We start from the raw sequence: 21,602 nt of genomic DNA, 5'->3' as shown, positions 1-21,602 counted from the left end.
CACCAGCTGTCACCCATTTCAGAGCTCCCCATAGAGCTCTGAAGGTAAATTACTGGAGCACATTTTCCAGTAAAGTCTCTGTATTATTTATTCTGTAGCTATCAAGCATATATGTGAAGTAAGACCTATTATTACCAATATGCACAATGACATATTACAGCCACTAACGCAAAAGATCATTGTGGCAACGCGTGCACAAGCATGCATTGCTGTTTTAAAGGCATCAGTGCGAACTGGCTTCTCACAATGCAAATAGGAAATAAGAAATAAAAAGTGTGAACAATTAAACGAAAGAGGAAATTAAGGACATGCGAGGAAGGGGATGATATTTCTCAGTAGTTTTAGGCAGCAAGAGTCAGTCCAAAAAAGAAGTTATTGCCATTACTTCACTGTCTGTTTCCCCCCCACAAGGTATCTGCAAAATATCTGCACCTTCGAAGAAGCAAGTAATATACTGAAACTAGAACACAGTGTGAACAACTTCTATACAGCAATCACAAAGCTGAGGGCTCACAACCACCGCATCTGAAACAACTACACAACACTGTTCAAAGTTTATTCTGAAAAATTGACACACATTATAAATTGCTCACATACACAGTCCTTGCCCCAGAAGGGCAATGGACCATTACATTATATAGCACTGTCAATGAATGCCTTCATGACATAGCTGACAGTATATGTTCTCTGACAAGGATGCCTACCAGACTTCCAGGCATTCAGGAATCATGAGAATGATGAAAAATCTTAATATTTTTCCAGGAGTTTACTGCAAGCAATGTACTCAAAAACACATATATAAATTCACTGCATGGTAAGTCAAGCGTCACTTAGGATAGACTATTAATTAAAATTATTAATTAATTTATTAATAATAAAAATTAATAATAAAGGAATCAGTTCTTGGTTTTTGTCTCATTTGTTCGTTGTTATCCTTATCATTGATAGCACTTCCTGTTCTATTTTCCATATATCAACATGATTTTGAAACACGGAATTTGTTGTGTGTTTTGGTTTGCCAAGTGCACTATCATCAATAAAGATTATCAACACTAAAAACCATGTTGCAAGGTCCAACTTCATGTAAGTCATACAAGCTCTTATTTTACAGATGAAACCAAAAACCAAAGAATATCTCCCATTAGATCTTTACAACTATGAGGAAGATTTGTTTCACCCGGTTGTGAGCAACTGCTTAGTCAGACTCCTTATATTGTCAGACACAAGGATACTAGGAACACTACAAGATAGAGATCCCTTTGTGATATGAGAACATACCTAGCAGAAAAGCTAAACCTGTATTTTTCATAAGAGATGATTCAGGTTCACAGTCATGCAAGGATTGCAGGCTCTTCTGGCAGCTCCATGGAACTAAAGCTTTAAAATACTTCAACTGCTATCAAGGCTAACAACTAGACATACGGAAACCACACTTGGGAAAAAGCACTAAACATAAAACATAGGTTCAAAGTTCCTGAAACCTGTTCTGGCAATTCTCTTCCAGGGACAAGGAAACTGCCATGTATTTAATAAAAGCACCAGAAGAACATGAACAAAATTTCATTCCCCATCATTTACAAGCCTAAAATTTAATTAAAAGCTTGTCAATACTTATGTTCAGACTATGTGGTAAAATGCCAACCAATCAGGGTAAACACCCGAGATGACCGAAGAATGAATAGCAAATTACACAAGTTGTGTCAACTACTTTAGCTACAACAACATGAAGATTCTATTTCACATATTTCTTTTCATTCTGAGAAGTAAGAAGAGCAACTGTTTTCTATTAAAGCAGCCATGATGTTAAATAAATTTGCTAAGATGGGAAAAAGAAGAAAATATTATACTGAATCACAGAATAATTTTATGTCGGAAGGGACCTCTGGAGATCAGAGTCCAACCTCCCACTCAAAGTTGAGATAATGTCGAAGTTCAGTCAGGTCGCTCAAGGCCTAGTCCAGCTGAGGTTTATCTCCTAGGATGGAGAGTCTATCAACCCTCTGGGTGCCTTTTCCAGTGCCTGACAACCCTCAGCAGGAGTATTTTTTCCCTATTTACACATAGTCAGAATCCTCCTTGCCATAGCCTGTGTCCATTGCCTCTCCTTCTTGGTGGTGCACCTGAGAAGAGTCTGCCTCTGTGGTCTCCCTAACCAAACATCTGGCAGTTGAGGATCATGATCAGATTCCTCTTCTCCAGGCTCATCAAACCCAGGTACCTCAGGTTTTTCTTGCACATTGTATGCTTCAGGCCGCCATCCACGTCAGTGGTTCTCTGCTGGACTCACTTCAGCTTACCAGTGTTTCTTCTGTACTGGGAAGCCCAAAACTGGACACAGTACTCTAGAAAATGGCCTCACAAGTGCTGTAAAGAGCAGAATAACCACTTCCATCAACCTGCTGGCCACACTCCTGCTGATAGAGCCCAATACACAAGCAGCCTCCATTTCTACAATGACACACTATTGACTTTTTCAATTAATTGTTTACCAGGATCCCCAAATCTTTTTCTGCAAGGCTGTTCTCTAGCTGGTCATTCCCCAACTTACACAGCTCCACAGTCAAGACTTTGCATTTGTCATGCTGAACTTTGTGAGATTTTACAGTGTGAAGAAAAAATAATGCTGATACGCAAAAGGTAAAGTATGGAATGTAATCTCTGCTGTCCCCAGCCTCAAAAAGCACCTGAAACATTAAACAAAACTTCTATCATGTTTAATTACTACCTGTGAGAACAGGAAGTTTGTAACTCGAATACCTGTAGCTCTGATTCTGTCAAAATCACCCAGGGCACTTCTGCTCCTGACTTGAGCCATTCAAATACCTGCACATCTTTAATGTTGAGGATAATTACTGCAAAGCCCTTTCCTAAGAACAGTAAAAGCTTCTCCATCACTGAAATCTTTTAAAATTAGAAATTCCCCCTCTTCCCTCCTTCTCAAAAAGCATCAGGTCTTTTGTCTTTACAATTCACACCAGACACAAGGATTGATTATTTCTAGCCATGGACGTAGACCTGACCAGTGTCTTGCCTTGCTCTGCTGGTACAGCACTACACCCAATCCAGTAAATACTGCTGGCCCACAATAACATACATAGAGCAATAACCACAGTTCAGTTGCTTTAATAACCAGTAACACTTCTAGGGGTAAGATAAAGACAGTATGTGGGTCTGATACAGCCTCCCGTTAGGTATCCCCACTGTATGTTGTCCTGTATTATTATATATAAACAGGCCACAGTTTAAAAACAGCTGTCTGATATTTTAATTATCCCCAATTTAAATATTACCTGTCCAGGAAACCAAAGGCTGAACTTAAGTAACTGAAGATTTCCATTAAGAGAGTAAGGTAAAACAGTCAAACTTAATCCCTCTGTGCAGCGGTACCATGCCACATGACTACAGCATTTTGCTACTAGTTAAAGCTGGTCTGGAAGGAAAATGTGCTTCTTCCCTGTGACACAACAGGCTAACTCATCTGCAACTTCTCTTCTCAGAAAGTCTGCTCCGAAAGATGAAGTGTTGCGAGTCTAGGAAAAATACCATATTACCCATAAAAGGCAGAAAGATTAAATACCACAAACTCCAGCCTTCACCCTGCATTTATAACTCAACATCCAGCAGTTACTAGCTACCAGTCATTCTATTAGGACCTTTAGATCACTTTTAGCCATTTGTACATGTAAAAATTTTCTTCTCCCAGCCTCCTGTAATAAGTCATACAGGGTGAGGTTTTGAATAACAAAAATGTAGTTTCCTTTTTTTAGGCAAGTAACTTGAGAGGGTTGCAGGGCAACAAAGCCATCCTACAAGGAACCACTGATAGAGAATGCTCAGTGAGATCCCACCCTTCCCTTAAAGAACAACAAACCAAAAAAAAGTGCACAGATATTACATTCCCATTTTGCTCAGACACAGTGCAAATGATCACAGACTATATAACTAAAACCCAATTCCTTAATTTAAAATTTTCAAGACAAACTTCTTACTCATGTATATCTAGCCATAGAAAAGGTACATTTGCTACTGTTATTTGGATCCCAGTCCAAGAATAGTCAGAAACCTGCAGAACAAAGCCTGCAGAGCATGTACGCTACGCATCCATCTCCTGCAGCTAACAAGAGACAAGGAGAACCCAGTCACATACCCATCATACACAGAAATGGGGCTGGGGGGAATGACAACACACGACGACCTAACTAATCCTATCAGAAAAAGAGCTAAATTTAAAGGCTAAACATGCATCTTAAAAAGCAAACCTTTGGGAACATATTTCAAAATGATAATAGGATCTTCATGCCTGAAGTCACCCTCCTGCTGTTTCTACTCTGCCTTAATTACAGTAAAATAAAAGACACTCAGAACACTCCAGCTTTCAGTATTATTAATCCAAGTCACACGGGCAGCAATAAAGCTCGCAGCACACAGAAAAGCTCCGTGAAGAAGCCAACTTTTGAGGAAGGATGTGCAAAATTAAGATCACTGAAGTCATGCTGTAACAGCAGCAGAAATTCAAAGGCATACATGGAATGAAGACAACCCCCATCCACGCCCAAGGTACACATGGATCTCTGGCAAAGTGCGGAAACCAGGCACAGAGGAATTCCTCAAGAGTGGGGCATCTGAAACCTTTTTCCCCAGAAGCATTACCATGCATTTCCTAGAAACCTCATCCTTCCTCAGATGAGGACAGAGATTTCCCCCAAACACGCCAATTAGCACACCTCTAAAAGCTATTCAAGTTTTTAACACCTTCAATTAATAAAAATGGGTTCTTTCCTAGGGAAGGGTATTTGTTGTCTTTTTTCCAGTACTACAGGGTTTAAACTAATTTAGGGCATGATCTATTTTTATGTACTTTTGGAGAATTTCTAGTGACCCAAAGCTCTTCCTTAAGTTGTTTTTTTCCCCCCTATCCTGGTAAGGCATACAGTTTAGTTCTTAGGTGAAGGAGCCATTACTAGCAGGGAAATCACAATATACTAAAATCCCCCAAACTTCTATAGCGGTTGCTATATTTTGGGTAAAGTTATACCATCTACGAAAAGAGTGAACCCACATCCCATGAGCTACACAGTCCTAAATAAAAGTACAATATTGCCAGAATAGCCGCAACGCTCGTTTAAGACTGACTTCCATATATCTACTTAAGCGAGTTTAAAACTGGTTTCATCTTACTTATTTACTTAATCTTCACTGAATTTTTTGATGAAAATTAGAACAATGTAAGCCAGGTTTAAGCTGAATTAAAAGTCCAGACAGAATTTTGTATAGACTTTTCTAAAATCCTTAACACGCACATCTTGCTAAACTGGCATAAACATATTTCAAGTAGGACTTCACAACGTAATTACTTGTGTTTATTTTTAAGTTGGAGAACAATTATAAATGGTGAAAAGAACTTGGGATATATCTGGAATTGATGTTGCTTCTGATCTTTTCTCTTCTTGGCCTTTTTGGGAAAGGTAGCTATAGATATTCAGCCCTCAATGGCATTGCATTTAAGCAAATTAAAAACTATGCCTTAGCCTTCATTAACACACACCTAATTAATAAACTCTATCCATTTTCAATGAGTCAGTACTTGGTGAAGACATCCCCACCACTGTCCAAAGCTCAGACTCCTTTATAGAGGTCTCAGGTTGGGCATTTTTGAAGCTTTAGGCCATGGTTCAGTAATAACAGGTTTTAGTGTTAAGACCCTGATGACATGAATGACAGAAATTAAGATCTCAGGCACTTCAGGATGCCTAGGGCCTCAGCTGGCAATGATGGATGCACACACTTAATCTGAATGCACTCTAAGTATATCTACAGACATGATTACTGAGGTCTATGCAAAATCAGGGCTTAAGAAAACTGTGTGTAGTTTCCTATTGAAGAAAGCTACATTCGTTAGAGTGAACAAAGATCTTTCTAAATGAAAGCTAGCGTTCTGGCAATCTGCATATGCTGATGAGAATATTTTAGTATTAGGAGACAGCTAAAATGAACTGAATCACAGACCAAATGCACTTAAAAATTTTTAGACCTGGAAAAGCTTTTTAAAATTAAATCCCTTTTCTAAATAAAATAAAATACTAGAGTTTCAGTGGGATATTTTAGTGAGCATGATACAAGCTCTTTGATTACTAGATCAAGAATATACTGGAATTCTCAAGTGTACCTTGTGAAAGAAAATTAATGTCACCCTGTTTAAAGCATTATCACAGGCAAAAATAGAGTAAAAAGCTTTAACAAGTCCCTTCTATTTTTCTAAACAGATTTGCTTGTGGTCCATCATCCTATTCATCTTTTCAGACATGAGTAATGAAAAAGATGAACCCATAAAATTTTTCCTAATCTTATGCACTATATTCTATTAACAGCTCAGATAAATTTACGATTGTTTAGGTAACTATTATAATTCTTTGTTTTTGCAATACCCATCTAAAAAGAGCTTGCATGAATTGCCTCAAATTACAAGCAAGGGCTAAAAAGTAAGCTTCATAAATTTGAAGAATCTGTAGTAGTTTAACATTCCCAACTAATCTCAGCTATAGATCAACATTTCTAAACCCCAAAACATTAATATATAACCATAAAGTAAAAGCAACTGGATAAAAAAAGCTAATATAACGTCTCTTAAGTTCTGACTCACACAGTTAAAATAATTTATTTCTAGTAGGTGTAGAAGCAACTGACTCACTCCCACATGTGAATTACTTGCAAAAAAAAGGTTAGTTCAACTTCATTTGATAAAAAAGTTCATTGCACTGAATCTGCTGACTAAACCAACATCCAAGCCATTTCCACTGATAATGCATAACTGTGCCAACCATGGAAGTTTTAAGGACGTAAATGAAGTTTGGGGTTTTTTTTCAAAATATTATATCTTAATATGACCTATGAAAAAGCAATACAAAAATAATTTAGATTTTTATGTGAAAGAAGTCAGAAAAAATGTTAGATTTTTGAATGCTTATGAAACCTTATTTCTGCATTCTATACTTCACCATGTACCAGGAGCGAGGAACTACCAGCTGCACACATTTTTTCTATATGAAAACAAATTTATCAATGACTTATTTACCCCTTCTGAGTTTTCATATAGAAACAAAATTAAAATACAAAATACAGGTCACAGCCTTTAACGTAGCACACAATATACCTCAAGCCCTTAGTAAAAACTGTTGCTATTTATTAGCAATTTTATCCACGGAAAAAGCACAATACCAACTTCCTTCCATGGGACAAAAGAGGAGCTTCATCCAAGACGTCTGTCATTTTACCAGCACATGCCAATGTATCTCTCATCCTCCAGACCACATTACATTCCCACTCTCAAAACATGACTGCAGCATTCAGTGCCAATGTTTCACAGCGTAACATTGTACAGAAAAAGTCATGAAAAGATATTGCCTCATTCTAAAAGTAACAGATTAGAGCAGGTGTACTGTAAAGGGTCCATCATACATGCAGCAGCAATCTTTAAACCACAGGCCTTCAGACCATTAGCCCTGACTACAACGCTATCAAAACTGATGTTGGAGTAGCCCAAACTGCCACATTAATGAATCCCACCATACATTTTTCAAAAGAACAAAAACACTTCACGTGACAGCAGAGAATGCTGGAAACCAGGATCCAGCAGCCATGCTCGCACCACTCTGCCGGATGACCAAAGACTTCACCAGCAAAGGCAATCCAAGCTACAGTGCCCCATCTCCAACCACAGGAAAGCCTTCAGGGCGCAGGTCTCCAGCTACATCCACACTGCACTGTGCACAAAGAAACCGTGGCCGCTGCCACCACCACCGGCATTTCCAGAACCTCTGCAAGGCACCTGCAGCTTCACCCTGCCCCAGTGGGCCCTCATCCACACCCTGCTGCCGCTAGCTCTAGCATATGGGATCGTAACAGGCTTTGGTGGTTAGAGGATGGAAGTAGAGGAACTTAGGCCAGGCTCTGAAATTCAGTTTTCTTGTTCATCAGCTGTCTTCATTACCAAACCACACTCACTTCACATACGTGCCCAACAGGCTTATCACTCACTGCACAGCTTCTGCCGGCACAGAGGAGGACATTATACAAGCTAGCAGAGCCTGAGGTCCCTTTCTGCCTTTCTATGTGTATTTCTGCAAGTAGCGGAGGGGGAGGAGTGCTAAAGGGAAAGAAGAGAGGAATTTAAACCCTCAAGTCAAGAGATATGACAAGTTATCGAGTGACAGTTTTTCCTGGTGTAACCCAAAAAGGCCAAAAGATGCTCATAAGTAACCCTCAAAGTCTGACAACTCTAAGGTCATCTCAAAAATACTTAAGGATAGTTTCTGCCTCCTATACTAGCAACACTCTCAGCCACACATCGTGCCCCCTCCCTTTCCTAGCACTTATTCTAGCACATCAGTGCCTGTGGCAGTCACAGGACTAGGTCTACCCTGCAGCTAGCTTCAAAGATGCCCTAATGCAGGCTTGGAAGACCTTTTCTAAGGTCCACATCCACACTTTGGAACACAACTGCCCTGAGGCTGGGAGAACAGGCTCTACTCTCTTCTGACAGAAAGGCCACCCTGCAACATTCTCACTTCCCTCATTAGATTTTTTTTTTATTATTGGAAAGGTTAAGGTGCCTCTTTAAGCAGAGCTGTAAGGAAGAGAAAGTAGGTCTGGGAACAGACTTGCAAAGTTCACAGAGCCCCCCCGCCCCGCCCCCAGCAAGATGCAAAACTTGAACTATCAGTCCTCACAGTGACCCAAAGTTGTGAATCACTGCACCAGCAGGACAGCAGCCCTTACTGGTGAACTTTCTGTGCATGATTTTTCCATCTATGGTCCAGACTCAAGTGAAACATATATACACAAAAGTGGCAGCTTGAGGCTAGGCTAATTTGCTAGTTGCTTTGAGTGCTCTGCATGCACATTTTTCCCTCCTCTAGCCCAGACTGGGAATATATTGCTGTTATTACACCAGCATCCACTGCCTATTCTGCCAGACTGTCTTCAAGGGCTTGGCAGCAGGTGTCCAGCCGGCCTACTTGGGCAAATCATCTGCAGTCTTCTTCCTTTTCCTCACAGCTTCAGCCCCCTTAAAGTAAGTTCCTCTCAGGAAAACATAAAAACAAACACCCAAACAAAAAAACCCACCACCCGCAGAAAGCAGAACACCAGTCTAGCTGGGTAGCAGACCTTGCACAAACTGAGAATGCAGAAGGTAAGTCAGCATTCAAACAGACAGCTCATAACACACCAGGAGAAACTGTCCCCAGAACTATCCCATGCACCTGCTTCAAGGGAAAAAAAAAGACCACATTTCACATCAGTCTAAACTACTCTGACATTGATTTTAAGGTGTTCTCACAGAGAGGACTAGGCAGTACATAGTCCAGGAGTGAGACAACGCTGAATGAACTATGTGGGGACATGTGCCATCATGCCCTCTGTAGCATGCCAGCAGTACAAAACAGGGTCAGAGGAAACAAAGGCTGGAGCAAGAGAGTCTATGCAGCACCAAGAACATTTTGAATACAAATAAGGCCCATTCCTGTTAGACTCTTCTCTGAACATGCTTGCCTACTGGCTGCAAACTGTGCCAAGTGGCTGTTCAAAAATGGAGCAGCCGGTTGTGCCAGTCCCTGCTGACTGGAAGGAAGGGGCAGTAAGCACCAGCCACAGCCAACTCAGATAACTCCTGAAAAACAAGGTGATGTCAGACAAGCATGAATGTGGTGCCAGCCAGCAAGGTGCCCTGCAAGCAGCCATTCTAGCACAGGATTATGAAAGATTCAAATACCTCAGTATGACAGAACAAGGGCTCTGTAGGGAGGAACACACTGTACCTGAAAGCCAAAGGACAGGTGACACACGGACCTCTAATCTGCAGCCATGCTGCTCCAGCGCTCCTCTACTTCTCTCCTCATCACATGGAACAAGGGACAGCATACATTTTTTTTTTCAGGAAAAGTCTCCTAGGAGGTCCTTCTGCAGTGCATGGACCATACCACCCCAGCACTGGCACACACCATAATTCCACTAGTTAAGTCCAAAGGCCACACACCCTCCTCTGTGCTTGCTGATAGCTTTAGGTAATCTCCACTAGTGGCTTCGGTCAGCTTTACCAACGGAAGTACCTCTATAGACTTCCAAGGCCATGCAGACTGTTTTACAGGCTTTCTCAGGACTGCCCAGTTCCAACATCTCCCAGGATGCCAGTTTTGTTGCTCTCCTGACAACTCTAGTGTGCTGGAAGGACTAGCAGAGATGGTCAAGCAATTTGACCTCAGAGGCACAAAGGTTGTAGCAGCCCAGTTTCACCCATGACTTTCAGAGCGGAATAAGCAAGGATAACGAGAATAAATGGGACTCCTCACTGTTAGGATTCTTCATTTGTCACTCTAGGAGCAGCAGACGTAGCAACAGTTTAAAAGACACTAAGCACAGATTTGGGAAATTCTTTCTGAACATGTCTACATGGGTCTGCTATGTAACAGACTTGGATTCAATTCCCAGTAAGAATACTGAGTATTATTTCAGTATCTATTATACGATCAATACAGTGATAACCAATTGGGTGAGAACTTATCTAACAGAAGTTATAAATAAAAATAACTGGAAGAAAAGGACTTTTGAATCCCTCGCTTGCAGCTCAGCTCTCTCTTCTCTAAAAACACTTGGCACAAAGATATGTATATCATACTTCCAGTATAGGGAAAAAAATACAGTCTGTTTGAAAGCTCCATTCACCCTGGGAAAGCTACAACTGCTAAGGTTAAAATGGCAGATTCTTACAACATTTCTAAAGCAATGGAAGCCACAAGCTGCCTCAAGGCGAAGGGCCACACCCTACACTCTTCTATGGTTAGCAAATAGGAAGAAGATTTTGAAGAAATAAGCCTGTGGCAGGACTGCCAGGAAGCACCAGTGGGATTTATAGGACACAAGTAAGGAGATCCACCTCTGCAGGTGAAGTGCAAGGCATCTACAGATGTTGAATAGGGAGAAGGTGGCATAAATCTCACAGGATAAATGCGGGACTTAAATTTCCTGGACTCCCCACTTCCCTTCTCCCACAATCACCAGCTCCAGAATAGGAGCAGCATCATGCTGCTGCCAGAGCACAAAGACACCCACATCCAGCAGCTACACCACACAACTCCTCTGCACAAGAGGCATCTTCTCTGCACCCCACAGCCAGGAAAAAGATTCCACCTCAATTACCATGCTTGAACTCTTATTTTCTCTCAGCAATTAAGAATGCAAGCAAGTCCATTAGCCATGCTGAATCATTTTAAGGGAATTTTACGTGTGTGATACCTCACATCCAGTTTTAAATCCAAAATAGTAACGAAATGCTTGTTATATAGCTCATCTTAACTTCATCTTAATACCTATGCAGCCTATTTCCATTGTCAGTGGTAAGTCTCCATTTTGTCAAAAGAAGATTCCTTGTCTCTCCAGTTGATAAAGAAACACTGGTCTTCAAAGTATACCCCAAATATTTAACTACACTCTCATGCTTCTACAGACACATAACAGCCCTCAAAACTTGTGCATATCAATCCAATCCAGAATATCTTCTAACAGAGAATCAGGCTATAATTAAGACTGTACATCATGACATGAGGAAGATTAGCGTGTTTGGCATGATATTTTCCTTATTAGCTGGAGGCAGAAACAAGTTCCTTGTCAGTGAAACACACTGTGAGGGCATCAGGACACAGATAAAAGGTGTCTCGTTGTTGGCATTTATTTGTTTTTAACAGCTTGAAGGAAAGGGAGGAACACAGAGTATCAACTGTAATTGGTTTTAAGGGTATTCCTTGTTGATGGAACACAAATATATAGCAGTCCAGATTTAGGCCCATCCCCTTACCATCAAGAGCCTGGATTATAAACTTTTATCCCTACTCTGCAGCACCAGATGGTAGCTCACATATATTTCAATTATTTATTGAATGGGCACTTTGTTATACTAGGGTAACCCCACACTGCAGTAGGAACTACACAGTTTTTATTGCGAGCTATACTTTTCATCAAGTCAGTAACCTTTTCACATTCAGTGAACACAATAAATAGAATTAAAAGAAGCGATTTTATAAACAATTGGGTAATCGGCCTCTCCATCACACAGAAAATGACAACGCGGGGATCAATCAGTAAGATGCAACCACCAGCAGTGCTATAGAAAAAGCATATCATTCTTTGGCCTGCCCCAAATCCCTTCCTCAAGTTCAGTGCTCAAAGTACTGTCGTAGTCTGATCTATCGCACTTAACAGTTTGTAGGTGCTCACTCATTCAAGCCATCAGCTTGAACACAAGGGTGTAAAACCAGACTGCACTTTGCAGAAGATGTACAAAACTCCCACCACAAAACAAGTAATCAATGTTCCCCAGACTGCAGCCTTGCAGGGCAGATGTGATAAAGCGGTTAATTATTCAGTTGGCAATCGCATTACTGACGTCAATAGAAGAGTCCAGGAAGTGAATCCTCTTAGTTTGTTAGTGTATGACAAAGAGTGGTGGTCCCCACAGAAATTAAGGAGAACCAGCTGTCCCTACATGTTAGTGTGCTGGCCTGTAGTGCTAAAGACACACATTTGCATTTACTGAAGTAAATGGGCCCCTCCCTCTCCCTTAGGAAATCCTTTGTTTTGTTTGGGGTGGGTTTTTTGGGTTTGTTTTTTTTTTTTTTGAGAGGGCTCTTTAAAAGCCTAATTAACTGTACATGCATGGAACAGCTGATAAACGGGACAATATGCTCGTGAGCAATGATCTCTCCTCCCTCCCCTCCAATTCTTATTCCATGGAGAAGTTAAGTCACCTTCGTAATATTTTATTATTCATAACTTACTCAGCTGAATAAACCAGTCAGCCACCATGGCCATTTTAACATAAATTCATTTATGCATGCAGCAGGGAAGGATCTCTACTATGCACATACCTGTAGTCAATAGTCTTAACTAAAGAACACTGGATAGAAAACTTTTATCCTAAGCGTTATCACAAGTATCCACGTTTTCTTTTGTCAGCATGCTCCGGACTATTGGAGGTTTCCCATTATCAGGCTGCTTAACAGTAGGAAACCATTAAACAAAGCTGTTATAAAGGCTGCCTGAAATTGCTCTGTCCTTTGGGGGCATGCCCAAATTAAAAAGACTGCATGATGAACGGTAACTGTTGTTCAAGACACACACATACACACACGCCCTCTCTAACAAATCCGGCGCAAGAGCAGGATTTCAAAGCCCGAGCCTGCTGCTCCTCCTCCTCCCCTCCCCCAGGTAGGAAACCCTCCGAGGAGCACCGGATTAGCCTGACATTTCGGGTTAAGCCGGGCAGGGTTTCAGGCCAAGGACACTCCGGTGCTGTTCCTGCTGCCGGTTGCCAAGCGGTTCGCTGGGGACGGCGCAGGGCTGGGAGGAGCCTGGCAGGGGTCAGGGCCCGGCCGGCGGCGGGGTGTTCCCCAGGGAGGCTCCGCATCCAGGGGCGGCCGCTCCCCACCCCGCCCGGCCCGGCCGCAGGCGGCGGCGGGGAGCGCACTGCCGGGGCCGCGCCGCCCTCCCGGGGCAGCTCGCCGCCCCTCACCCGGGGACCATCAGGGCAGCGGAGACCCCGCACTCACACTCCCGCCGCTATCCGGGCCTCGTCCCTCCCCTCACGGCCCCGGCCGGGGCCCGTCCCCCCACCCGTGCTCACCCCACTCGAGGAAGTCGGAGACGTATCGGTCGCGGCGGAGCGGCGAGTCGCGGCTGCACTCGGCGTAGACGCCGACCAGGAGGTCGAGCAGGGTCTCCACGCTCAGCACGCTGTCGTGCCGCTGCGGCCCGTCCAGCACCAGCTGCTCCAGCCGCTTCAGCCGCACCTTGGCCGACATGGTGCCGCGGCGGCAGGCGCAAGGCAAGGCAGGGCCGGGCCGCTCGGGCGGCGGCGAAGCCGACGGACGGCGGCGCGCAAAGGCCCGGGGCGCCGCTCTCAGCCGTGCCGCACCGCCCGCGCCCCGCGCCGCCTCCCGCCCCTCACGGCCGCGCCGGGGACGAGCGGCTCCTTCCACGGGCTCCGCCTCAGGCCCGGACGGTCCATGGGCCGGACACGGCCACCCCCTCCCCGGTCCGACCTCTCCCCGGCGGCGGGGAAGGGCTGCTCCCGCTCCTCCTCCCCCGGCGAGTGCGGCCCGGCGCGTCCCACGGAGCGGCCCCAGCGGCACCCGGCCACGCCCACCACGCAGCGTCCGCGCGCTCCGACGTGGGCAGGACCGCGCGAAGCCGCACAGGAAGATTGGGACGAGCGCCGCGCCGTAGGGGGTGGGGGGCGGCGGCCCACGCTTCGCAAGACTGCGGCAGATTCGCCGCGGAGGGTCTAAGGGGTGGGGGCAGCTCCAGCTGTGCATTCCCGTCCGCACTTTCGTCTCCCGGCGGGGCGGGCGGTGTCTGGTGTGGGTGTGAGTCAGTGTGCGTGTCGCAGCCAGTGCCATCCCTTGCGAGAGCAACGTCCCCTCCTCCCCGGTCAGGCAGGGTCGCGGTGCTCTGGGGGCCGTGCAGCCTGCCCTGAGCCACATGGGCTCGAGCCAGGCTGTGCCAGACCCTGGCTTCCTTTGAAGGACGGGGGTGACCCCGGAGGCCACCATCCCCACAGGTCTTTGCTGGGTGCTGCCCACCCAGGGCTGATGTGGGGCTTAGGAGGCTTCTCTGGCCATGGCTGGAGCGGGGCCTTCCCTTTCCCTGCCTTGGCCATGATTCCCTGCTCAGCGGCCGGACTTGCCTCAATGGAGCAGCCGACAACAGGTGTGGGGCTGGCAGGGTAGGCAAAGCCCCGCAGCAGGGCATGGCATCTGGCAGCTGAGGCTTTCTGTGCCTTTCACAACCTACCTGGCGGTAGGGCTTTATTTCAAAGCAGCAGCAGCTAGCCTAGGCAAATAGAGCTCTGAGTGTTAACAGCTGCTCTCCTTGCTTCCTTGGAGTTGGGAGCTGGTGTAAGGCACTTAAAGTGTCTGCAGTGCTTTTTTTTTTTTTTTTTTGTATTACAACTTAATTCTGAGAACTGTTCTCTCTGGAGGCTGCAGCACCTTAAGGCAAGATGCTGAGTAGCTTGAGATGGGAGTATACCTCTCTAGGAATGCAGCCCATCAGGTCCTGATGCAAAGCTGAATTGGGAAGGATGCCTTTTCCCTGCTTGTCTACCCTGGCAGCTAGATGGAGCGCTGTGTGCTTTCTGAAAATCATCATGCCAGAAAGAGAGGTAGCAGAGTGCTGGTTCTGTCAGGGCTGGGAAAACAGGAGCTGGAGCTAGACAGGGGTTCGCACCATGGTAGCTGCAGTTGCCAGGGGTCCTCCATGGCCAGGAGTGACATGTTGGTCATCATTGAAAGACCTGAATGTTCTCAACCATCACCTTCAGGGCCAATGGCTAGACCAAACCTGGCCAGTGCTTGCATACAGGGAGCTGCCCTTTTTAAAGGGTCAGGAGCCTAATCAGACAGAGCTAGATGGAGTTTTGTGTGACAAAAAGTATTGCTCCCAGCGTGACAGAGAGGTCCAGCAGATGTTTACAGAAATACTTTTTTCTAGGAGGCCTTGTCCCTCAGGCATGTCTGATAGCTATCTCTTTGACACCAAATACCTGTTATATCTGAGAACTATTCAGGTCATAATAATACTGTGCTGTGAATTTGGACCTACTACCAGGATCAAGAAGGTACAGGCATGTTGGGACCTGTTAATTCTAAAAAATGCAATTCAATAGATGATCCTGTGAATCATACTTTTATACCGAGAACCTATAATTTTCAAACAAAGAAAAAACACAGTGCACTACAATTGTTTTCTTTTGTTTTTCCTAAATGACTTTTATCTCTCTGTACTTCCTTCTGCAAACGTCCACTTGAAAAAAATATTTCACAGCATATCTAGAAGTTTTAATTGTTCTCTCTTGATGTTCCTCCTTGGTTACAGTTGTTTCACCTGACCTCAAACTGTTTCATGTCATAGATACATTCATTTGCAGGATCCTTAGCATTTTAACAATCCCAATTGCATTTCTGGTGCTATTGCTTCATTTAAAAGGAGAGTTTAACATTTTCTGTTTATTACCACTTTGGAGACTCCTTTTGGGGAAGTTGATCAGAGTAATGCTAGGGAGAACAGAGTTTTAAAGATCCTGCTACAATACCTACCTTTCCTCTTCTTATCTGTTCCTGCAGATGGTGATTATCACCACCAACTTCAGCAAGGAAGAGATATGAAGGGAGCTGCAGCTTGATGGAGAAATAGCCATTTTCTGCTTACCAATCACTCATATATCCAGTCTCCTCGGTCTCTTTTACATTAGTAGAATTCAGGGATTTCAACCTATTCCTGACTTAGACCAGTCACAGGGGAAAATCAGATCCTGTGCCTTCCTGGACATGGCAGATGGGTGACAGATGATAGTGTAAGGCTATAACAACTATGGAAGGTTTAGTGTATCAGACCAGCACGTTATTTATGAGCGATACTGTAGGTATTCCAGAATTAGTTGAATGATTTCAAAAACTATTGTGAAGAGTTAAAAGCTTCGTGTATTGTAAATAATGCAGGGTTTTCACAACAAGGTTTCCAGTTACAAAAAACCTACCTAGCTGAAAAGTGACGTTTGGTATACGTACTAAAAAATGTACATAAGCTTGAAAATGTAGCTGAAGATATTCTGCTTCTGTTATTCATCTGTGCCAATTCCATATACTAAAAATAAATGTGATCTGGCTAAAATGAATTAAATGATCCATCTTACCAGTTCCTTTTTCCTGTGGTATATTTCAGTGGAAAAATACAGCCCCTTTTTCTGGGACTGATCTGATTTAAAACATCCTCTTCTTTTTTTGTGTGTGAGAAAAAATGTAAGTGAAAGGGTTCTCACTTATGTGTTTTTGGGAATCATTGTAAACTCGCAAAACTGAAGGCACGAAGTCCATATGGCTACTCTAAATTTTTTTCAGATCCAATCAACTTAGGTCTCTTTTTTCTGTTGTTGTTGGTTTTGGCTGTACTCCAAGTAACTTAGTAACTAGTAGAGGGAGAAATTCTGTTACAGAATTTTGATGGCAACAGGAAATAGCTGTGTCACCGCTTTATGACTTCAGGAAAATCCACCCACAGATCATTTTCGAATTGAGAAGAATGAGGAATATAAAGGAGTATGGGCAGAAATTGCAAACATAGCTCATTAAGAATGAAGACCTCCATAAGAAAAAAAAAAGTGAAGATGACATTGCAAACACCTACTTTGTAACATTCAGACAGATAATGCTAGAAAATGAGAAAAGCATCACATTGCAATCTTTTAGTTGTTTTTTGTTTTAATTGTTTTTACATTAATAGGCAAAGGGGAGACTCTGAACAGCTAGAAAACCTAGCTAGATTATCTAAATATATTCTACTCATTAAGGAAATTAAATGACATTTCTAACTGAGAGAGAAGTTGACTAATGTGGAGCAAGGGAGGAGCTTTCTAAGGATTCAGAATGCAAAATATAATTAAATTGAAATCCGAGAAAGCTCCTAGTAGTGAGTTCCAAAGTTAGAATATAAGAAAGAGTTAAACATGCCTAAAAGCAACACGACTGGTTTATATCTTGTTGTTATCATAGACTTTCCTTCCTGGAATTATTTTTTAGGAAACTGTCACCTTTCCAGCTCTGTTTGTATTTGGCCATATTCTAAAAAATTCCTTCTTGCCAAACACAGTGTAAATCTACAGCTGTCATCCATACTGGGACCCAAAAATAGTCTATCAGTGGGGGCTGTCTTTGATGACATTGCATCATGTAAGCCTGAGCATTGAGCTAATATACTCAATATTAAAAACAACAGCTAAGTCACCATTGGTGTGATGTTAGCCCTGGTGGGAAGTACACAGAAAATTTCTCAAAGAAAACAGAGTCTCTGCTTTTTTGGTAGGATGGTGGATGCTAGAACTCTGCTTCAGCTTCCAGGGGACTCTGCTTCAGCTCACAGCTAATGCAGTAGCTGAGCGAGGGGGTTTCACAAACGCTCTTGTCTCTGCACATGATGATGAGTGAAGTGAGAGGAAAGAAAGGGCCGTTGCTCACAGAGCAGTGCTGGGAAGGGCTGAGAGTCTCATCAGTTCCAATTTTCACTAAATGCTTTCTTATAACAATAATAAAAAAAAAAAGAGCAGCAAAGTCATTTGGCAGGCTACCTTCTGTTAAGTGCATTCTGCCATTAAGTGCACTTGTTGGCAGTGCTTCTGTTTTGCTCTTGTAAGCATCTAGATTTTAGTGATGGTATAACCCAGCATTTTGAACTGAAGGTGAGGCAAACTGGGATATGAAAAGATTTTGCCCTTGCTGCATGCTTTCTTAAAGAGAAAAAAAAAAAAAACAAACAAAACTAAAGAAGCAAAAAATCATTAGACGTATTAGTAAAGACTTTTAGGGATACTATCACTTCTGACCGGTTCGTTTTGCAGGATTTAGGGAGAAGAGTGCCACCATGGGCAAAGAAACCATGCTAATCCCGCGCTTCTTCCAGCCTAGATGCAGCAGGTTCCCAAACACATTGTTTTTTTCCTCAGTATTTTTTCTTACTCGCATAATTTTCTTTCTCAATAATTTATGCTTATTTAAAGTTCAACTGAAAGGAGGGAACTTGCCTCCCTGCTGCTCTTTCAGGAAACCATCAGTCTTATTGATCAGTATGTTTCCTGATTACAGGCAGTTTAACACAAGGAGCCTGAAATGGATCACATCAAATTAATGGGCTTCCCATACCATTCACACTTTGAGAGCAGCATTAACTGAAGTGGGCAGCTGCTTCCATCAAAGTCATTATGAGGCCTCTTGTTCTTTTTTTTCCAGAATTTGTGTGAAAATTACTGAAGTGTAGGGAACTGGGGGTTTAGATGAGGTCATTGTTGTGGACATCTGGAACGGAATGTCATCACCACATTTAGGCAACACAACAGCTCCATTTTATTTCAGTTCTGATATCAAGTCCACAGCATCCCAAGGACAGCATTGGCTCAATGATCCAGTCTCTGTAGGCACATGATAATGTTGAAAGACTGGCAAAACAAAACAACCCTGCCCCTTACACTCATTCTTCTTCAGGGATCTTCAAAGGAGCTGGAAGGAGTGGTACAGAGATGATACTAAAAACCCAAATACTCGTCAACAGTTATGACATCAGCAGAACTATGTCCTGCTCTCTACAGCTGCCATTTTGTCATTTAATAGCGTTGTGTTACTGCGACTTCACATCTGCCAGACTCAGTCAGATCAATCCTTGTACAAAGTGTGAAAAGCGTCATGTTGCTTAGAGGCAACTTTTTGCGTCTGAGTTGATGCTAGAGTAAGATTATCTGATTTTGTTTTGAGGGCTTTTCTTCTTTTTTTCTGGATACTCTGGCGCTCTGGTTCAGCCAAGCTGACAGTAGTACTCTTTGTTGCAGAGAATAAGATGAGTTTTAGGTGATATGTGCAAAAAATAGATAGGAAAGGAGTTCCTTTTTCTGTAATCTGTAGGATTAGTTCTCTTGGGTTGCTGAGAGTAGCAGTGTTATTCATATTGCGTTTTAAATTAATACTGCATTTTATTAATTTTTTTATGTCTTGAGAGGAATGACTGGAGATGAAAAATAAAACTTCTCCAGTCTTCTCTCTTGAACCTTTAAAAATCTGTCACTGACTTTAATAAGACTGTTCCCATGGAGATAAGCACAACTAAGTCTACCTACAAGGAAAAGAACTAGTCTGCTTTGAATGAAATATTTTTGCATTTTAAGTAATGTTACTTTAATACACACTTCATTCTTCTATGACAAAGTGCTCTTTGATTTTCGGAGACTGTATAATCAAAATAAAAAGCAAGTTCTATTGTATTCTCTTCCCTGGTTTCCTCTCCACAATGGACAATCCATAGATAATCATTCTGTGCTAATGAGAAGTTGAAATCGGAAATTATTCCAATCTATTCCTAAGATACAGGCAGAGCATAAATAGCATGCAGGAAAAATACAGTTGTACACTGCCCTAAAAGCAGCAGGAGACATTGTGCAGAAAACACTTTTACTTCTTCAGTAATGACAACCTGGCAAACCATCCTCAGCTGATGGTTCTTTATTATAAATTTCTGAGCACTGTTCCAAAAGGCAGAGGTGGGACCAAAATGGCTTCAATTTATTCACAGTATCCTGGGACAGTTTAAAAATAACTGTACCAACAGCATCAAATATCCTGAAAGGCTGCTCCTGATAATTCTCACATTTCTGTTCGATAAAACTTCTTCCAAAAACAAAGTGATTTTTCTGACAATGTGCAAAAAAGACATTTTGCTCCTATTCATTTGCTCTGAACAAAGATTTCACCCGAGCTTCAGGCTGATCTTGGCTGCACCATCACACATCCAGAGGCACTCAGTCTGGAGTTACACAAATGCTACTATCTTTGGCTTCCACCTTACCCTGTCTGAGCGAAGCTGCACAGAAGTCCTCCGTCTCACACGTTATGCCAGCAATTCCTGAGATTTGTAACAACATTGACAGCAATGTGTCTCAGAAGAGACCTGAGCTTCGCAGCACTGCAGGCAAGCGTGAATGCTACCCCTGCCTGACTCCCCTTCTCCCAGCCACTGCCAGTCCCTCACCCCAGGGGAAATATTTGACTCCCTCACTTCCCACCTCACTGTTGGGGGCTGGCTCCCTGTCATCCCCCACATCGACACTCTTCTCTTCGGGACCAGCAATGAGCTACTCATCCTCCAGTAGCAGATGCTTCAGGAGTGGGTGGTGGCACCCAACTGGACTTTCCAGGGGTCTGTGGAGATCATGCTGCCTGCGGGAATCAAGGAAATGGAGACAAAAAGCCAGGGAGGACCCTGAAGAGCTGGACATGCACCTGCTAATTGGGCATTGGGGTTGGGGGTTGAATGGTGGCTGGCAATGCTCCTTCAAATGCATTCACCCCACCTCTCAGAAGAAGTAGCAGCAAGCCTTGCCCTCCAGCTTCGGTGAAGGAGAAGGAGAGGACAACTGCTGGTCCTGCATGGGCCTCCAGCTCGCTCTGCAGTCACCAGCCCTAGACCACTCCTGACAATAAAAAGGTATCTGCAGTCCCCACACTTTTATTGAGCTTTCTTTTTAGGCATGTGTAGTTGTCTCCATACAACATTGAAATGATCCACATGTTTTAGAGCAACTTGAAGTTCTGAAAATCAAATCTACAATGAGATGCCTCAGTTGGGATTTCAGCTTCACAAACAAGACTAAACACATTACAGGTATGGGTGCATTCCCACTAACATGGGGTAGAGTCTGCACCACTAGCATGTGTGATAGTATCAAATATATTTTGGCATCACACATGTCTTAGCAAAGCCCTGCTTTCAGCGACAAAAGGCCTGGCAGTGATTACCCCATGGTGCCAAGAGCCCACAGTCCCAGTCGTCCAAGCAGCAAGTGCCGTAGGAAGAGCAGAAAAGAGGGATTCCCCAAGCAGCCTCAGGTTCAGAGAGCTGCTTCCCCACCATGAGATGCAAGGGCAGATGTACAGTGTAAGAGGAGGCAGCTGTGGCAATTATCACTTGTTGTTCTGAGTCCGTTAGCTGCGGTGGGGAAATGGGGACTTTTTCAAGTG

The 21,602-nt window shown here is 43.4% G+C and overlaps 1 protein-coding gene across 1 annotated transcript in view; it reads right to left on the bottom strand.

Moving 5' to 3' along the window:
- Positions 1-13,850, bottom strand: part of CDC42BPB (CDC42 binding protein kinase beta) — a gene marked incomplete at its 5' end in the record, with an annotated part of 92,952 nt that extends 79,102 nt beyond the window's left edge. Inside the window, one exon of the mRNA XM_082000973.1 lies at positions 13,673-13,850. Coding sequence (XP_081857099.1) covers positions 13,673-13,850 — 178 coding nt within the window. The remainder of the gene's footprint in view (positions 1-13,672) is intronic.
- Positions 13,851-21,602: the final 7,752 nt, after the last annotated feature.

This window comes from Phaethon aethereus (genome assembly GCF_964289735.1).
Source record: "Phaethon aethereus genome assembly, chromosome: 5".
NCBI lineage: Eukaryota > Metazoa > Chordata > Aves > Phaethontiformes > Phaethontidae > Phaethon > Phaethon aethereus.
Note: the sequence above shows the minus strand (reverse complement) of the source record. Positions and strands in the feature narration are given on the sequence as shown.